The 20,009-nt window shown below is 41.2% G+C and overlaps 1 protein-coding gene across 1 annotated transcript in view; it reads right to left on the bottom strand.

The window, feature by feature from the left end:
• CAB39 (calcium binding protein 39) overlaps positions 1-20,009 on the bottom strand; it is a 61,093-nt gene that overhangs the window by 26,394 nt on the left and 14,690 nt on the right. The window contains exons 2-3 of the mRNA XM_031008590.3: positions 3,607-3,771; positions 1,312-1,430 (exon numbers count right to left, since the gene is read on the bottom strand). Coding sequence (XP_030864450.1) covers positions 1,312-1,430; positions 3,607-3,771 — 284 coding nt within the window. The remainder of the gene's footprint in view (positions 1-1,311; positions 1,431-3,606; positions 3,772-20,009) is intronic.

The raw sequence follows: 20,009 nt of genomic DNA, 5'->3' as shown, positions 1-20,009 counted from the left end.
TGGAAGTGTCTGCTCTGGCCAGCACAGGTTGAGAACTCTAAACTGTAAATTGTATCTCAAAAGTCTTTCTTTACATGCCATTTAACAACATTCATATCATGCCTCTGATTACTCTGAAGTGAAAAATGTCAGCAGAGTTAACTAATGTATTGATTTTAATAATCCTTGGTTTCTATGGAAAAGGAAATATGGGCTTAAAAAACACACAAAGGCACCTGAAAGCTGCTCTAAGATCACCACAATTTCACACTGCTCACTACATGTTTTTACATACAACTCTGAATTGATACAACAAAAAATTAGATGCCAAAAGTTCTGTATCCCAAAATCTGAAGAAGTAACACAGATGGTTAGAAATAGAAAGAGGGAAACAGAACGCTGGCGTGCAACACAGGCACTGACTCACACTTTGTCTAAACAAGCTTGAACTTGGGGGAAGTGTTAAACCGCAGAGACGTGAATCAGACTGAGGCAAGCTATAAAGCCAGGAGGAGTAGAGCAAGCTGATTCACACCAACAGTCATGCCAGGAACATGCCTGCCCACCAACTTAATAGAAGAGACCACCACCAATGCTGGGACAAACAGATGCACACCATACCCGGGGCTGGCACACAACTCTGGTGTGAAACAGCAGGAGGTTACCTTGCCAGTCAATGAGGCTCAGGGACGAGGGAGAAGGGCATTTGGTTCTATGGTTTGGTTTTCAGGCTTTTTTAAACTGACAAGACTACCCAAACATTAATGCCTGCTTAGACCAGTAGTAATTTCAGGAAGACGCACTGTGAATTACCAAATTATATGGATTAGTAAGTGGACACAGAGAGGGAAAAATCAAAGGACACTACTTCATAAACATGTACTTTGCTGACTCAACAAAGTAAAGCTGTAGAGAATCCATGCTCCATTTAAGAGGCAGCTTTTACTGCCTTACAGCGTGCGTATTATGTCCAAAGGAGATGTCTTTCAATATATAACTTAACTGATACTTCAATGAAATTCAACTTTTTTAAATCCTAGAGAACAGAAATAAGACCACAGAGAATTATTATTTTTTCCTTCAGTCATGCTGGATTTGTGAATTTAAAAGCTCAGAATTCATCCTAATTTTAAATTCCCACCTGTAGGGCATTTTCAAATTCAATTTAGCTCAGAAGTTGAATTTCAAGGAGGGAAATGTGTTCAAAATCTATGGAAAAATTATCTAACTACAGAGAAAATGCTTCCCACATTCAGCATCCTGTTTTTTTTCCCAAGGCAATCTTTCCTTTATGTTCAACTGAGAATACAAATTTTATTACATTGTACATACCCTTTCAATAACATGAACAAAATATTCTGTTGGGTGCAGATGTATTCAACAGTAGGAGTTCTCGTACCAATTTGTCTTCTGAGAATATTGTTGAAAATTTGAGCCACGTCTTTTTTGCCCTATTAGGAATACAATCATTAACATATTTTCCTGACTAAACATCAAAATGCTCATTCACCCTCCCAAATGAACTCGAATAAGGCCATTGTACTTATTGTTATGACTGAATATCTGACTTTAACACATTCATAGACATTAAATTATCTCTTCATTTGTAATTCCAAATTGTAAGTTTACTAGTGTACTATTTTTAACATGAACAATGTGTTGACAAAAACAACAATGGGTTGACTATATTCCACATATAATTTCCACCATTTCTAAGTCTCAGGATCACGCTGACTCTGATATGAGAAACAAAACCCCGCAATATGTTAACAATCTAAGGGATCTGAATTCCACCCAAATGGAACAAGCAGCTTCAAATAAGATGCTTACATTGGGAACACTATATGTGCTTTCCTTTCATAGTGATGGAAGGAGAGGAAAACATACTCTGCTGCTATATTAAAAATGGAATAATTCTGTATGAAGCTGGGCTTTAATGGAAAGTAGACCTATCTTCCAATTAAACTAGGCCTGATTAGGGAAGACTTTATATAGATTAATAACGAAGGTACTAAGTATCACATGATACAGTAGTTCAGAGATCAGAACTTCATTACACTACTGTACAAAACAGACGGATCTTTCCAGTGAATCTTACAATCAGAAAGCTGCACAAGAAATCAACAAATGGAGAACTGGACTCCAAGTGGCATTTCTGAACAGCCACTTGTTACAAGGCTAACAAGCCCATAGGACAGGGAGTGAAATGCTAGCTTTCCAGGGTATACCTAAACCACAGACAGAGAGATCATCCTGGGCCCCGCACTAGCTCAGGAGCAGAAATGGCAATCTCTAAGAACCAGCCTTAAGGGCACACTTTTCTTTTAAGTTGATGTCTTTAAAGTTCCACATAAATATTAAATTCAGTGTCCAGGTCGGGTGGAGGCAGACAAAGGAGAAGGAACCTAGATGTTCCACTACATCCCCAACTTTGCAGAGGAAATACAAATTGTTGCTGTTGGAATTTGATACATTATTAAAAATACATGAAATCAGCTATGAAATGAAAACATTGCAGTTCTATCTGCTCTACAGTAGGACAGAAATAAAATTTTACTTTATTTTATTAACAGTATCATACTCAACTTATGAACCATACCCTCTCATCCTTTTCCAAAATTTAATCTGGCTATACGTCTGTCATTTTCTCCTCTGGAACATGTACCTGTCTTTCAAGCACCTGTACAGACATCCACTCACTCAGGCTGACAAACACTGGGGCTTAAAACAAAGCACACTGATGACAAAGAGTTAAAGAGGCATGGCCATGCCACAGCGCTTCATTAGCTTCATTACCATATATGCATCGCAAATATTCAGATGGTATCCAGGATCATTATTCTCACTGTTAAATCCACTAAATATTTAACATAGCATGATCCAACTGTATTAACTCAGGCAACAATGTCAAATGCCTACCAGGGCTGGGCAGGAGATGCAAATGGGCCCTGAGACAGGAGGAGCAAGCTGTGCCATCTACAGCAAACCCAGGTGTAGACGCCCTGTGATGCTACTCTGCTCTAGCTGAAGGGCCAAGTAGGACTATACACCCAATATTGCTAGAATCAAGTTTTTCATGAGAAGCCAGAAATTCAGACCGTGTATAAATGTCCTGTCACTTAAATGTTACACTAATTTAAAATTTAAAAGCAGTGCTAAGCAAACAAAACACATATGGTCTCTGGTTGTAATGAATTAACAGGTAACGAAGACATAACTGGATGTTCTCTTAAGATTGTATCTTCCTCTGAAATTCTAACATTCTATAGCCGTCTTTAGATTGTTTATTCCTTGAAAGTCAAGGGCCAGTGAATTATTAGAGTACTAGAGTGCTCTAATGAGCAGCTGTTTTTTAAAACAACCTAAATGAAATGGCATAATGAATATCTAAGAAACTCCATGTCCAATGTGATGAAACAGGGAAGAACCCTGTCCCAAGCCTGAAACACCCCTGGGTTCCTGCCTTTGCTCTGCTAATCAGACAGGCAGCCCAGGCATGCTGACAGAGGTCAGTAACCCTGAGCCAAGAGCCCAAATGGAGTCTTACGATGTTCCAAAAGAGAGAATGTATGGAAAAGAATTATGCACAGGGTACTGTTTTTTAAAAATAAGAAATTGATTTCTTACCTCAAAGTCAATGAGCTGTAAATCAGCTACCAGGGTGCTAAGGAGCCCACTATTATAGAGTTCTTGAGCAAGCTGAGCTACTGCTTCTGTCTGAGGCTCTTTTTCATTTGTGCCATACAGAATTTCTTTCATGGCAACAAGATTTTTGGAAACTTCTTCTGTAGCCTAATTTTAGAGACAGGAGTTGGGAAGAGGAGAAAAAACAATTCATTTTAACAAACATATAACACGTCAAAATTTGTCAAATCACCTCTCTATATTACAGACCCATGGACCTATGAACAAGAAGCAAAGTGGGCAAGCTCCATCCTTGCCCTCAGGAGCTGGGCGCTATGTATGCGTGCACATGGGGACCAACATGCATACACCACAGGAAGGCCAGCATGTGCACAACACAGACACCCAAACACTGAAAACCATGTTTATGTATGGCAGAAACAAAACAGGGAGAAAGGTTCACTTCCTCAAGTGGGAGGGAAACATCACCAAAGAGGCAACTGGGCTGATCCCTAAGAATAAGAGATTCTGACAAGCAAGTACGGAGGATAAGGAATGGCATGAGCTAGGGATGAGGGAGAAGGGAAAGTACAAGTCTTATCACAGAAAAGGTGTGGAGGAAATAAGGGAAGAGAGCAGAAAACAGGTGAGTGCAAAGCTAAGGTGTTAGTGATAGATATAAAGTCACTAAAGAGCTTCTACTTCTGCTCAAGATAGAGAAGAGCCAGATTTACCTTTCCCCATGAAAAAGACTAATGAGTAGGATAAGATACATAAAACGACTTTTTTTTTTTTTTTTTGAGACAGGGTCTCGTGCTGTCGCCCAGGCCTGGAGTGCAGTGGTGGGATCACAGCTCACTGCAGACTCAACTTCCTGGATTTAAGCGATCCTCCTGCCTTAGCCTTCTGGGTAGCTGGGTTTCCCACAGGTGTGTGCCACCATGCCAGGCCGATTTTTGTATTTTTAGTAGAGATGGGGTTTTGCCATCTTGCTCAGGCTGGTCTCAAACTCCTGGGCTCAAGCGATCTGCCCAACTTGTGCTGGGATTACAGGTGTGAGCCACCGTGCCTGGCCAAAACAATGACTTTTAAACAGTGGGCTTCAGGCAGTACAGGACAGTGATCCCTGAGAGAAGGAAACAAATGAGGGAAACTTCATAATTACCCTACCTTCTTGCTAGGCCACAGCACCAGGACGGGGGAGCCAGCCAGAAGAGGTGTTCTCCATTAGTTGAAGAGGCAGACCTGGCAACCCAGGGAGGCCAAGAAGACTAGAGTTTACAACACGGCAGAGTGGCAGAGAGGAAAGAGCTGCCCAGAAAGAGCATGGCAGAGACCTGCAGAGCCCACTCATGTCTTCAACTGAGTACTGATAACCACACGTGGGTAAGGAAAGTAGCCAAGGCTAGGAACCAGAACCTTGGAGCTCACATGGGGCTGGAAATAGCTCCTGTTTCCTACCAGCCTAATGGAAAACCTCATATTCACTAGTCATCAAGCAAAGTACTCAGGGGGTTTTGCCTCAGTAGGCATACAAAATTAATCCTAGGCCAAACTCTGATCTGGTCCTGCCCAACAAAGCTTAACAGCAATCCTGGAAAGGACTAAAACAGGAAAACACGACTAATAATAAGAAGAACTAATCAACAGAAACAGCTGTGGAAATGGCACAGATGGCAGAATTACTCAACAAGGACATTAAAATAGTTACTCAATAAGGACATTAAAATAGTTACTACAACTACAAATAGTTATCTATCACTAACATGTACCATGTTAGGTAGAGGAATGAAAGGCATAAAAAAATACCTGAATGAAACACTTAGAAATAAAACTACAAGGTCTAAGATAAAAATTATACCAGATGGGATTAACAGCAGATTAGACAGTAGATAAGAATAGGTTAGTAAACACAAAGAGAGAGCCTAAAAACTATCTAAAATGAAACTTAGGGGGAAAAAAGGGACATCTCATTAGTGAGCTAGGGGATAACTTTAAGCAACCTCACAGATGTGTAACTGCAGCCCCCAAAAGAGGTGGAAGGGCAGACAAACTATTTGAAGACATAATGGACGAATGTTTTCCAAATTTAATAAAAATTGTAATTCCATAGAGCCAAAACATTGAAAAATCCCAAGCATGAGAAACAAGAAGACAATACCAAGGCATAGAATAATCAAATTGCTTAAATTCAGTGACAAAGAATCTTAAAAGTAGCCAGAGGGAAAAAATACTATGGACAAAGAATCAAAGAATGACAACAGACTTCTTGACAGGAATGATGCAAGTCAAAAGATAGTGGAGGAACATTGTTAAAATACTGAAAAACACAACCAAATTGTCATTCTAAAATTTTATACCACAGCAAAAATACCTTTCAAAAACAAAGGCGGAATAGAGTTTTTGAGACACAGAAAAGTAGAAATATTTCATCACCAGAAGACTTGTACTTCGTGAAATATTTAAGGAAGTCCTACTGGCTGAAGAAAAATGATTCTTCACAAAGGAATGAAAAGCAATGAAGACAGTATTAAACAAAATTTTCCCTTTTATTTAAAAGAGAATTGGCTCTTTAAAGCAAAAATAACAATGTATTCTGGGGTTATAACATATGTAGAACAAAAAATACGGCAACAATAGCTCAAAGAGGTGTAATAGAGGTACATAGGTATAATGTTGTCAGGTTCTTATAATAACTGAAGTAGTATATTTCCTGAAGATAGACTATAGTAAGTTAAAGGTGTATACTATAAGCCCTAAAGCAACCACTTAAAAAAAAAAAAAAACCGAAAAACAAAATCAAAGATTTATAGCTAATAATCCAACAAAGGAGACCCAAGTAGAGTATTAAAGAGACATAACATAAAGGCTATAAAAACTTATATAAAGTGAAGCATTTATGATCAGAAATATACTTCAAGGAGATTACTTTGCACAGATTCACAAAACCTCAGCGTTAAGCAGTACTTAGAGGATCATATAGTCTCATGGTATTCAGTTATGTAACCTTCTAAGCTTCCTATCAAATCACATGACTTTACCTTAAATATTTCCAGTGTCCAGTAATGCAGGATGAACTGAATTCAGAATCAATCAGATAGTTGTTAGACAAATTTACGAGACAAACATTGCTTCATTACACTGTCTACTGGCCCTGGGTTTGTACTGCAGATCAGGCAATATTTTAACTTCTCTTCCACATAAATCTCCTGAGGGCAGCCTGCCTATCTTTCCTAAATTGTCATCTTCTCCAGAAAACCTCCCCTCAGGTTCTTTGATTAACCTCCTAAGAAAGGCAGAGCTAACATTCAGCCCTATCCAGAATGGTACAATGCAGAAGACACCAGACCACCACTCCTCCATTACAAATGTTAGTGCAGCCCAAGGCTACCTTCTAAGAATTTTTGCAATTATATTGTATAATTGAGTCAGAGAGAGCTTACAGTGAACAAAATGTCTTTGGCTTTCACAGGTACTCCTTGGTAAAGACAGGTCTTTCCAAATGTTATTCTTAAACTGGGGCAAATGACACTGCAATGAAGACTTTAATTTTTCTATTTAATTTAATCTCATCAGCCCATCATTCAAGATTATGGCAGTAACTCTGGATTCTGATGGACATCCAATGTATTAGCTAAACGCTCTCACATACATATGAAAATCTCATATGTATGTCTCCCATGACCTGCCTCAATCATTGACTAAAATGCTGGAAAGGAATGACGCATGAATAGAGCCCATCATATCTTTGAATCATCATTCTCCTTTCAGTAATGATCTACTACAAATCTTGGAGCAGGGCTGCTCAGTCATGTATATATGCAACTATTTCCAAGTTATATTCGAAAGGTTTTTTTGGTCAAATACCTTGATAAAATTAAATTATACTATTTCTTCCCTATTTCCTGACCATGAGAAAATGAAGTTATTTGGTCTGACGTTTTTACTATACCTACACTAATATCTACTGACTACGACATTCTTTTCTAAATGCTTGTAAGTCATCCTCCTAATAATCCCATTATGAAACCATACTCAGTATCAATGCTAAGCCGAGTCTACCTTTTCCAGCCTGCTGTTACTACTTCATTATCGGTAATGCCTTGGAGATCTGATGGTAGTTCATCATCCCATATGCAAATTCAGTAACCCAGAATGTAATTTTTCGGGGCCAAGAGAAAATCATTTAGCAATAGTAGGTGTTCTCTTACAATCTATCTGCATGTATTGGGTTTTCCACTCCATTTCACTATCTCTATTCTTCAGATAATTCTCTTTGACAGGAAGAATCTGATACCTAATAGGTTTTGTGAATGCATTATCTATTGATTCTACACCAGTGACCCTAAGTAGGAGGCCTCAGCCTCCTTTGCTTCTCTGATTAGATCAAAGTTTTAAAGCTCTTAACAATTCTTCATGTACCTCAGTTTATACTTTTCTTTGAAATCATTATATGATTTTCAAATTTGAATTCCGACCATATTCTATTCTGACAGCAGAAGATGAGTAAGAAAGAAGGGAGGTGAATAACTAAAGGGTACAGGTTTGTGAGGTGACAAAATGTCCTACAATTAACTGTGGTTATGGTTACACATATTTGTGAATAAACTAAAAACCACTGAATTGTACCCTTCAAATGGGTGAACTATATGGCATGTAAATTATATCTCAATAAAGCTGTTCCCCCCATCCCCACCCCACCCCCCCCAAAAAAGGAAGGAAAGAGAGAGACAGGAACATAATTAGAAAGCTATTTATGGCTGGGCGTGGTGGCTCACACCTGTGATCCTAGCACTCTGGGAGGCTGCAGCAGATAGATCACTTGAGCCTAGGAGTTTGAGACCAGCCTGGGCAACATGGTGAGACTCCATCTCTCTCTCTTTTTTTTTTTTTTGAGACAGAGTCTTGCTCTGTCACCCAGGCTGGAGTGCAGTGGCGCAATCTCGGCTCACTGCAAGTTCCACCTCCCAGGTTCATGCCATTCTCCTGCCTCAGCCTCCCAAGTAGCTGGGACTACAGGCGCCCGCCACAACACCCGGCTAATTTTTTGTACTTTTAGTAGAGACGGGGTTTCACCGTGTTAGCCAGGATGGTCTCGCTCTCCTGACCTTGTGATCCGCCTGCCTCAGCCTCCCAAAGTGCTGGGATTACAGGTGTGAGCCACGGCGCCCGGCCGAGACTCCATCTCTTAAAAAAAAACCACAAAAGTTAGCTGAGTGTGGTGGCATGCACCTATAGTCTCAGCTACTCAGGAGGCTGAGGCTGAGGTCAGGAGGTTGAGGCTGCAGTGAGCTATGATTGCACCACTGCACTCCAGCTTGGGTGACAGAGCGAGACCCTGTCTCAAAAAAAAGAGCGAGAAAGCTATTTGTTGTACTTCTGAATTGAATGGCATTGTGGACTCTGTATAAAGCCCCCTTCTCTTTCAGAAGGAATTCCCTCACCAGCTGATACTGCACCCGCCACCTACATTAATCCTCATCTGCTTTTGGATCTCCCCACCCCCATGCCTTCTTAGGAACTCACCCTGCCTGTTACCTCACCTCCTCCTCACAGAGTCAACCTCCCCTCACCTAATTTCTTCCTATCAGTTTTAAACCTGATTAAGACTCCATTTGACAAAATCGAATAGGCCCTCCTTAGATTCCACAACCACCCCCTGCCCCCCTGCCCAGCTACTACCCACACCTCATAATTAAACCTCTCAAAACATTTGCCTGTATTTACCATAGTCCAAGTCTTTTTCCTCACTCACTCTTCAGCCCAATCCTTTTGGCTAGTCACTGACCTGCATGTCATTAAATACAATTGTGTGTCTTTATTACTGTGAGAAATGGGAAAGTTCTTTTTCAAAGATTATGAAAAGTCACAATTTCTTACTATAAGATTGCTGTGCACTATTAGTGTGTATATGTATGTATTCCAGATCAGCTCTCCTAGCTTGCTCCAGCATGCCTGGACAGAATTAGGCACACCGGAGCCCACAGTGCATGCCATTCCTTATTTGGAGATGCTTCCTTAACTAGTCCTGGACAACTTCCTTTTCTTTGTTCTGTTCCCCTTACCTATTTAAGAAAGTTTTAAACTAATAGCCAATAGGATAAAGTGTAAAATGTAAGGTCCTATCCCAGCCAATGGAAACTGGACACAGCAGTAGGGTAAACACGTCAGGTTATAAATAACTCTGTCTCCTTTGTTCGGTGTGCTCTCGTGGCCAGACAACTATTGAGTAGCACCCTTTCTGCAGAAAGTAAAGCTCTCTTTGCTGAGAGATCATTTCTTCCCGCGTTAATTCTTTTTTTCCCGACACCAAAAACTTCATTCCCAACAATTACACCTGAACTTTCCACAGGATTCGGAATTGCTGATTACACCCGCCTCTGAAAACCATTCTTCTGGTCCTCCGTGACTCACCACCATCCTTATTTTCCCTCCTAAGTCTCTGGTTGCTCCTTCTCTGTCTCCTTTTTGCCTCATTCACCTTGGCTAGGCCATTTAAACACAGGGAATCCCGCAAGGCAGGGTACTAGGGCTTCCTCTTCTTATTCTCTAGACTCTTAAGTGATCTCATCCACACCCACTGCTTTAATTAACAGTTAAATGCAGATGCCTCATAGATTCCTATCTCTAATCCAGTTCTTTTCTCCCAGGCCTTATCAGTACCACTGGGCAGCCTTCTCAAAATGTCTCCACTCGTAATGTCTCAAGGCACCTCAAATCGAATACATCTAAAATAGAACTCAAGATCTCGCCCTAGTGCCTGATATCCCGCCTTGTTCCGTTTCATGTAATGATACCCCTGATGATGTTACTACACGTCAGAAATTTAGGAGTCATCTTCAACTCTCCCCTCTTCACCTCGCCCCAATAGCTAACTCATCACTGACTCCCAAATCCATCCATTTATCCCCATCTACCATCACCACCCAAATCAAAGTTCCCATAACTCTTGCCTAGATTAATATATTGTGTACTGACTGGTTTCTCTGGATTGCAGGGGGCCTAATGGGGATGCATTCTCCACATCACACCTAGAATTATCTTTTCATAACACAAATATGACTAAGACATTGCCGTTGCTTAAAATGCTTCATACGTTACTGATGAATGGCTGAAAATCAGCATTCCTGATCACAGGGTTTAAAATTCAGATTACAAATGGATGTAGAGAAATGTGATGTTATCATACCATGAAGTCAAGGGATTCCTTAGAAGTGTTTAATTGAGGCAGGCCCCAGTGGCTCATGCCTGTAATCCCAGCACTTTGGGAGGCCAAGGCGGATGGATGGCTTGAGCTCAGGAGTTCGAGACCAGCCTGGAAAACATGGTGAGAGACCCTATCTCTACTAAAAATACAAAAAATTAGCTGGGCATAGTGGTGCATGCCTACGGTCCCAGCCACTTGGGAGGCTGAGGTGGGAGGATTGCTTGAGCCTGGGGGGTGGGGGTGGGGAGTGGTGCAGAGGTTGAACTGAGCCGAGATGGTGCCACTGCACTTCATCCACTGACTGGATGGCAGAGCGAGAGCAAGACCCTGTCTCAAAACAAAGAAAACCAAACCAAACCAAACAAAACAAAACAAAAAACTGGACAAGAACAGATTTCCCTCTAAGAACGGGCAACGAAATAAATCACCTGAGATGTGAAAAAATAACTGCAGTTCAAAGGAAGGGAGCCAGCTAAAGAATTACAAGCAGATGTCTTCCTAACAAAGAGTTACAGCAGTGAACAAGGAAAGAGACTGGCTGAGTGATTCAATGCTGGCCATTTCACTTAATGAGCATATGTCCAGAGCTTGGGTCTCAGTGTGCACGCACAGCTCATAGTGTGGACATGTCCCCAAGCTGAGCCCAATGAAAGCCAACTACTGCATCTGGTGCTCCACTAAAGAAAGAGCAGTCTGGGCCGGGCACAGTGGCTCACGCCTGTAATCCCAACACCTTGGAGGCCGAGGTGGGCGAATCACGAGGTCAGGAGATCGAGACCATCCTGGCTAACACAGTGAAACCCCGTCTCTACTAAAAAAAAAAAAAAAAAAAAAAAAAAATTAGCCAGGCGTGGTGGTCAGCGCCTGTAGTCCCAGCTACTCAGGAGGCTGAGGCAGGAGAATGGCGTGAACCCGGGAGGTGGAGCTTGCAGTGAGCCGCCACTGCACTCCAGCCTGGGCGACAGAGGGAGACTCCCTTCCTCTCAAAAAAAAAAAAAAGAAAGAAAGAAAGAAAGAAAGAAAGAAAGAAAGAAAGAAAGAAAGAAAGAAACAGCAGTGTGTTTCAATGTTGGAGGAAATACTTGCGGTGTTGGAAATCTTGAGTCACAGTACGGCCACACTGTTTACTGCTCTGTATGGACAATTAAAGGGTTTTCAAAGGTAAGTTTGGTTGTGATTTGCCTTGTGCTCAATTTACAACGTAATTCCCTATGGTCTCACAGAGAAAATACTCTGGGAGAATACACATCAAACTCAGTATGGTCGTCTACCTGTGGGGTGGAGTAAGAAGAGTATTTGCTCCATTTCAGACTTGCTTGAATATTTTTTCTCACAATTCACATTCTACTTTTATTTAAAAAAGAAAAAAAAAGATGAGGTAAATTATATAGATCAAAATGATCATTATGTTGGTACTCATTGATTTCTTCTTCCATTTCTCCTTTTTCAGCCCTCCCCACGAGACATCCCCCCTCCCACATTTTAAAGATTTCTAACAAATAACCAAATAACCACGGACAATTATAAGCTGATTAAACAAAAAGCTTAAAAAATATATCCAAATATTACCAAAAGATGATCAGAAAATTTTAATAAGTGTTTCACAAGAGAAGGCAATTTAGCAAGTATTTACTAACTGAAGATGCCACACACACAACAAATAAACTTGGTTGTGGCCGGGAGTGGTGGCTCATGCCTGTAATCCTAGAACTTTCAGAGGCCGAGCTGGGCGGACCACCTGAGGTCAGGAGTTCGAGACCAACCTGGCCAACTTGGCGAAACCCCGTCTCTACTAAAAAATGCAAAAATTAGCTGGGTGCAGTGGCATGAGCCTGTAGCCCTGGCTACTTGGGAGGCTGAGTCACGAGACTATCTTGAACCTTGGAGACAGAGGTTGCAGTGAGCCGAGATTGAGCCACTGCACTCCAGCCTGGGCGACAGAGCGAGACTGTGTTTCAAGAAGGAAAAAAACAAAACAAAACACAAAACCTTGGTTGTTCTTGTTTAGTTTGACTTGGTTCCCTTCATAGCAGCTTGCATTAGGGACTATGCCTAGGGCCCCACCTCTGGCCTGCAGGCATTGTGTCAATATATTCTCTGCCCTTGTAACCACATCCTTCTCATCTCCTACCACCCCGTCGGTCCCCTCACACCTACTGAGTAAGGTATTCACACTTACAGCTCCTCCAAACACTGTATCCTTTTCAAGCTGCTGAATCATCATGTCACCTAATCCACTGCACCCTTAATGACCACATTCCAGGTCCTGCCAAGCCTGCACATTTCAGTGCCACTCATGCGAGCAGCTCAAGGTCTCTTGGCTCCCCTACATAATCTTAAATGTGCTTTATTCAAATCTTTCTCTACTTGAGCTCCCAAATTTCTGAGCACTGTAGAAAAAGTGATGGAACTTGTGCACATTTGGTTCACCAATACACCATGCCATTCGACTTCAAAGCAGCTCAGAAACAATCCTTTAAACCGGGCTGATTTCCAACCAGTAACTCCCAGCAGCACATATTTCAGGACGGCTCCACTTTCCTCAAGAGCCATTAGTCTCTCTTTACTCCTTTATCTGAACATCTAGCTCCACTCGTCCTATATTAACATAAGACTTTCTAATTAAAACATTCTCAACTTCTTCACTACATCTTGATGTATTTCTGCATCCTATCTCAAACTTGTCAACACACTCAGAATCACCTGAGAAACTTTTAGAAGAGATGCTCAGTTCCCCCGAGATAATTTTTTTTTTTTTTTTTTGAGATCGGGTCCAGCTCTGTTGCCCAGGTGGAATGCGGTGGTGCAATTATGTCTCACTGCAGCCTTGACCTCCCAGGCTCAAGTGATCCTCCCACCTCAGCCTCCCGAGTAGCTGGGACTACAGGTACACACCACCATGTCCGACCACGTTTTAAATTTTCTGTAGCAATGGGGTCTCATTATGTTGGTCAGGCTGGTCTCAAACTCCTGAGCTCGAGTTATCAGCCCACCTCAGCCTCTCAAAGTGTTGGGATTACAGGCATGAGCCACTGAGCCTGGCTCCAAGATACTTATTAATGACAAAAGGAAAAATAGTAATTTTCCAGTAGACACCACCTTAACCAAATGATGTTACTGACCATCATCAGTAATGAGACTATTGACATCACTGCCTCCTGAACTGATGCAATGAAAAGGGTACTTCACTTCTGTGGTATTCTTGCAAATGCATAATCGACATTGAATCATGAAGAAACATCAGGAAAACCTAAATCAAGGGACACTCTATAAAATAGCTGACTAGTATTTCTCAGAAGTACCAAGGTCATAAAAGTCATAAGAAAGACTGAGGAACTGTTTCAGATTAAAGGAGACCTAGGGAGATGTTACGACTCCTTAAATGTAACGTGTGATCCTGAATTAGATTTTGGTTCAGAAAAAGGACATGAGTAGGACAACTGATGAAACTTGAAAAAGGCCTGTGCATTAGTTAATAGTATTATACCAATGTTATTTTTTGGATTTTGACCATTGCCCTGTGGTTATAAAAGACGTTAACATTTAGGGAGGCTGGGTGAAAGGCACTCTTCTAAACCATTCTGTAAGTCTGATAAGTTCATCAATAATCTTTTTGCCTTTTCTTCACAGGTAAGGGGCATCCTACTTAGTTCCAAGGCTGATGGCTCTCTCTGTGCACTGGAGAAAGGGCTCCTAAACAAAAAGGAGGTTAGCTTTGACTCAGGTACCCCCTGTGCAATTGTGCCAGTTCTGTGGCCTCATGGAAACCTGTTGGGTCTTACTGGACCATCCGATAATTAAGGGAACTGGACCAGATGACCCCTAAGACCCATTCCATTTCTTTAAGATCTCAAATTCCAAATAAAGGTCTTCAATTCTCTTTTGCCCTGTCATCTACATTCCTTCTCTCACCCTGGACATCTCTGTCTCTACTCAAGCTAACATAAAAGCCTGAATGCTCACACTCCTCCTTTCCACTCTTAAGAGCTCCTGCATCCAGGAAGACTCTCCTCCCTCCCATGACTCTCTCCTCCTCTGATGCCTACAGCAGCTGTGACCTTATTTCAGTTGCTGACCTTGTAAGTGCTATAACCTTTCACACATACCTCTCATCTCCCTAACACATTCAAGGGCTTTGGAAAGCGCTTATGATGGCAATTTACACATGGAATGACCTGACGATTTTGTTAACTGACTGAATTGTCTGGGAAGTTTCCTCAGTTGAACATGGTGTTCCAAGACACAGATGCTACATTTCTATGTACCAGTTAGCCTCATATTACTTTTCATGGGCAGACTGCTTTATTAAAAGTAGCCAACTGTTTTATAGATCACGGTCAAGAAGAAAGGCATGAGAAAACAGCCCCCCTTTACAACAAGCCCACTCACTTGCCTAGAAAGAGATGCGGATCATCCCTTACTGCTGACTCGTCTGGGAGGGAGGTACAGAGTTTTGTTTCAGTTCTTAGCTGTTTCCTTACGGCTTCATCCTGTGTGGCTGTACAGAGCAGCCGTATGTGGTGGGAGTGTGGAGGCTCCAAAAGAGCACAGCACAGAGGAAAGGGTCTGGGGCTTGGCACAGCTTCTCAGATCAAGGCTCTGAGTTGAGAGGTGAAGTCCCTATGTCCCATGGGGCCAGGCATATTAATTCTAAACTATGGAGCCTGACTTCCACATATGATCAAATGATAACAACTTCATCTTTAATTACATTTAATAATTTTTTAAAGTTAAAATATTTAAGTGTTAGGATCAACTTAAGTAGTAACCAATATCCCAAAGTTCACACCTAATGCTCACCTCACTAGTAACAGTATCAGAAACTAAACTCCTTTCCCTCTCAGGGTGAGGACATAGGTAACTATAGTCACGCACCACATAACGTCTTGGTCAACAGCAGACCACAGAGACAACTGTGGTCCCACAGATATAATACCATATTTTTGCTGTACCTTTTCTATGTTTAGAAAAACAAATACTTGCCATGGTGTTCCAACTGCCTACAGTATTCACTATAGTAACATGCTACACAGATTTGTAGCCTAGGAGCAACAGGCTGGAAGAAATCGCCTAATGATGCATTTTTTGGAATGTATCCCTGTTGTTAAATAACGTGTAACAGGACTTCAAATTTTTAAGGATAGAGTCCATAATAACCTCTTTAAGTAGCACTAAGGCTATGAGATTTTTCACTGCCTGCTTTCCCATTAAAAAATAAAACAGGGTGGGAAAATAAGCAATTAGTAAGCTAAACATTAGTACAAATGGCCTTTTCAGAGATCACCAAAACCTCAGGAGGTTTCGTATTAACTCTCTTGACTTAAATCCAATATTCCCATGGTACCTATCAGTGCACTATTTTACTGTCACTAGAGGCAATTGCTGATAAAAAGTAGTGATACAAAAGTACAATTTCAGAAGACTCGAGAAGACAGCTCACATACCCATTAGTGCTTCTATGCCATGTCCTTGAAGTACTCACAGCCCTTACCAACACTCCTCCTCTGGACCCAAGCACTCAGTAGATCCAAACCAGCCTTACGTTAGGAAACAAAGTGTCAAGAAGGCTACTTCCACATGAAGGGACAGGACTTTACTTGGTGAGATACAAGACTGGGCTGCCCTCTTCACTGTCCCGAATTTTTAGTAGTTAGTAGCAATTCTAACCTCAATATAGAAAGCACACTTAAAGACAAACATAGTAACATGCTGAAGTATAGAAATGGCTAAGTCAGACATTAAAAACCTTACAAAAGATTCTATTTCATAGTAATAGTAACAATCTTAAAAGGATAAAATATTCTTCTCCTTCTTATCAGAGGCAAAGGCTTTTAGACACACCGCTGGTAGGAAAATAAATCGGTACAACTTTACTGGAGGGCAATTTGGCAAAATGTTATTGAAGAGTTTTAAAAGGTGCAAGGCCTCTGACTCATTTCTGCAACTTCCTGTGAATTATACTTTCAGGAATTTACCCTATGGAAACAGACAAGTACACAAAGGTAAGTACATGCAGTGTTACTTACAACAGCAAAGAATTAGAAGTAAAAGTTATCCCACTGAACTAGTTTAATCATTATGTACCCATAAAACGGAAGAACCACGGCAGGCTTTAAAAATAATTGAGGGCCAGGGGTGGTGGCTCACACCTGTAATCCCAGCACTTTGGGAGGTGGTCAAGGTGGCGATCACTTGAGGTCAGGAGTTCAAGACCAGCCTGGCCAACATGGTGAAACCCCATCTCTATTAAAAATATGAAAATCAGCCAGGTACCTGTAATCCCAGCTACTTGGGAGGCTGAGGCACAAGAATTGCTTGAACCTGGAAGGCAGAAGTTGCAGTGAGCTGAGATTATGCCACTGCACTCCAGCCTGGGTGACAGAGCAAGACTCCGTATTTAAAAAAAAAAACACAAAATTGAGATCTATATGCACATGAAAAGATGTTAAAATTTAAAATTAAAAAAAAAACAAAACAAAAACACCAACAGGTTACAGAGCAGCATGACCCCATACTCATTTACTTATCTGCCCCAGAGAGAGGGAGAAAACAAGCTAGAATATGAATGAGAATCCCCACCAAGTTAACAGTAGTCATTTCATGTGGTACTGAATTAAGGATAAACTTTATTTTTTTCTTTATAGTCTTGTATTTTCTGCTTTTTGGGGGAATGAACATACATCATTAGAACATGACTTTGTATAGATACAGAAATAAATTAGAATCTATGAAGGAAACAAAGATCTTTCTTGCACACACTCATACACACTTCCCTACTACACAATGTAGAATTCCAATATACTAGTTAGAATAAAGTAAAACTAAAAAAGTGGATGAAAGGCCGGGTGCGGTGGCTCAAGCCTGTAATCTCAGCACTTTAAGAGGCCGAGGCGGGCGGATCACGAGGTCAGGAGATCGAGACCATCCTGGCTAATACGGTGAAACCCCGTCTCAACTAAAAATACAAAAAATTAGCCGGGCGTGGCAGGCGCCTGTAGTCCCAGCTACTGGGGAGGCTGAGGCAGTAGAATGGCATGAACCCAGGAGGTGGAGCTTGCAGTGAGCCGAGATCATGCCACCGCATGCCAGCCTGGGTGACAGAGCAAGACTCCATCTCGGGGGGGGGGAAAAAAAAGTGGATGAAGTGAGACAGAGCACCTGGAACCATGACCTACTTGTTTCTCCAGAGCAATGAACTAGTGACACTCACAACCACTTGTGTGGATCTCATGGGAATGATGCTGAGTGGAAGAAAGCCCATCTCAAAAGTTTACACACTATATGATTCTATTTATTTAACATTCTTGAAGTAATAAAATGTATAGACTTGGAGAACAGATTAGTGGTTGCCAGCAGGGGTTAGGAACAGGGGAGATGGGTCTGGCTATAGAGGGGTAGCAAGAGAGGTGGTGATGAAACAGTTCTATATCATGAGTGCTAACGGTGGCTACAAAAGTGTGATGCAATTGCATAGAGCTATATGCATATCCACACAAACTGTAAAACTGGTGAAATCTGAACAAGCCCTGTGGATTATACCAATGTCAATGCTCTGGTTTTGATACTGTATATAGTTATGTGAGAGGTTACCACTGGGGATATGGGTGAAAGGTACATGGGTTCTCCTGTACTCATTTCTGCAACTTCCTGTGAATGAATTAATTTCAAAATAAACAAAGCAAAGTAAGGCAACATAAGACTTCTATAGCATAAGACCTCTTGCACTCCCCCTCAGTATACCCTTAGGTTGTCTATAAGGCCCTTTTCATTCTACCAAAGCTTGTTTCTCTAGTCTTACTTCCTACCATTCCTCTTTATCTCCACCTCTTAAAGTCACACTGAACTTGTCACTGTTTTCTGAACATGCCATAGGTTGTTTCAACTTCTGTTCCCTTTCACACTTTGCCTGCCAAAAACCTTAAAAACCAGCTTAAATGTCACTTCAAACCTGTCATCTCTGTATCTGTCTCTGACAGACGTAGGAACTGCTTTATCCTCTTGGTTCCCAGAGAATTTTATCTGCACCCCCAAGTCCCTCTATATTATATTATTTACATGTGTATTTCCTCTACTAGATTATATACTTTTTTAAGAACGGGGACAAGGTTTGACTCCTATGCCTATCTGCCCACACAGAGAGGCACTAAAATGTCTGTGGATTCAATCAAACTGGGGATCTCTTGCAAGAGATAATGATGCAAGTAAAGACAGTAGACAACAACAAAGGCAACCATGCATGAGGAAAACGTTAACTCCAATGCGCACCACTGTTAAGTCATCTTTTTAGAAATAATTTTGAAGGGATCTATTTAGCAAAATTTTCCATGCCTGTGTTCATTAGTTTACATAACTGAATTGATTCTAACTTACATATAACTAGTTATTGTTAAGAAATGCCTCAAAGAGGCCAGGTGTGGTGGCTCATGCCTGTAATCCCAGCACTTTGGGAGGCCGCAGTGGGAGGATCACCAGGTCAGGAGATCAAGACCATCCTGGCCAACATGGGGGAAACCATGTCTCTACTAAAAACACAAAAATTAGCTGGGTATGGCAACGCATGCCTGTAATCCCAGCAACTCAGGAGGCTGAGGCAGGAGAACCAGTTGAACCCGGGAGGCGGAGGTTGCGGTGAGCCGAGATCACACCACTACACTCCAGCCTCGCAAGAGAGCTAGAGTCTGTCTCAAAAAAAAAAAAAAAAAGAAAAAAAGAAATGCCTTAAAGAGCTCAGATTTGGGGGGAATGATGAGGCTTAAATTATTATTTTTTGTTTTTTTGAGTTTCTTTAAACCCAATCTTTAACAAAAGAATCATTTTAAACAAGAGTCCTCTAAATATTTACCCACTTATATTTACTGCCTGAAATATCAATTCATTCTGCAAGAGATTAAATGACCTTGTTGAAAAAAGAAAGTTCTGTATCAAAGTAAATGAAGACCAAGATGTGAAATGGAATCTAAAAGTGAACTGACAGATACTGTTGGTGCCAAGTATTTGATAATAAGAACAATTCTATTATCACATTAATTCCAGTGATAAATGCTTTCTACCTCCCCCAACCCCCACCTCTTTACTAAAGAAAATGTCTGCATAGTCTAAGCTGAATGATCATGGACTAAGGAAAGTCTATTAATAACCTTCTGGTGTCCAAGATTACTGTAAACAAGTTTAGTAACCATGAGTCACTGTTAAATGGCCA

The sequence above is a fragment of the Gorilla gorilla genome, chromosome 11 (assembly GCF_029281585.2).
Source record: "Gorilla gorilla gorilla isolate KB3781 chromosome 11, NHGRI_mGorGor1-v2.1_pri, whole genome shotgun sequence".
Lineage (NCBI taxonomy): Eukaryota > Metazoa > Chordata > Mammalia > Primates > Hominidae > Gorilla > Gorilla gorilla.
This window is presented reverse-complemented; position numbering and strand designations above follow the sequence as displayed.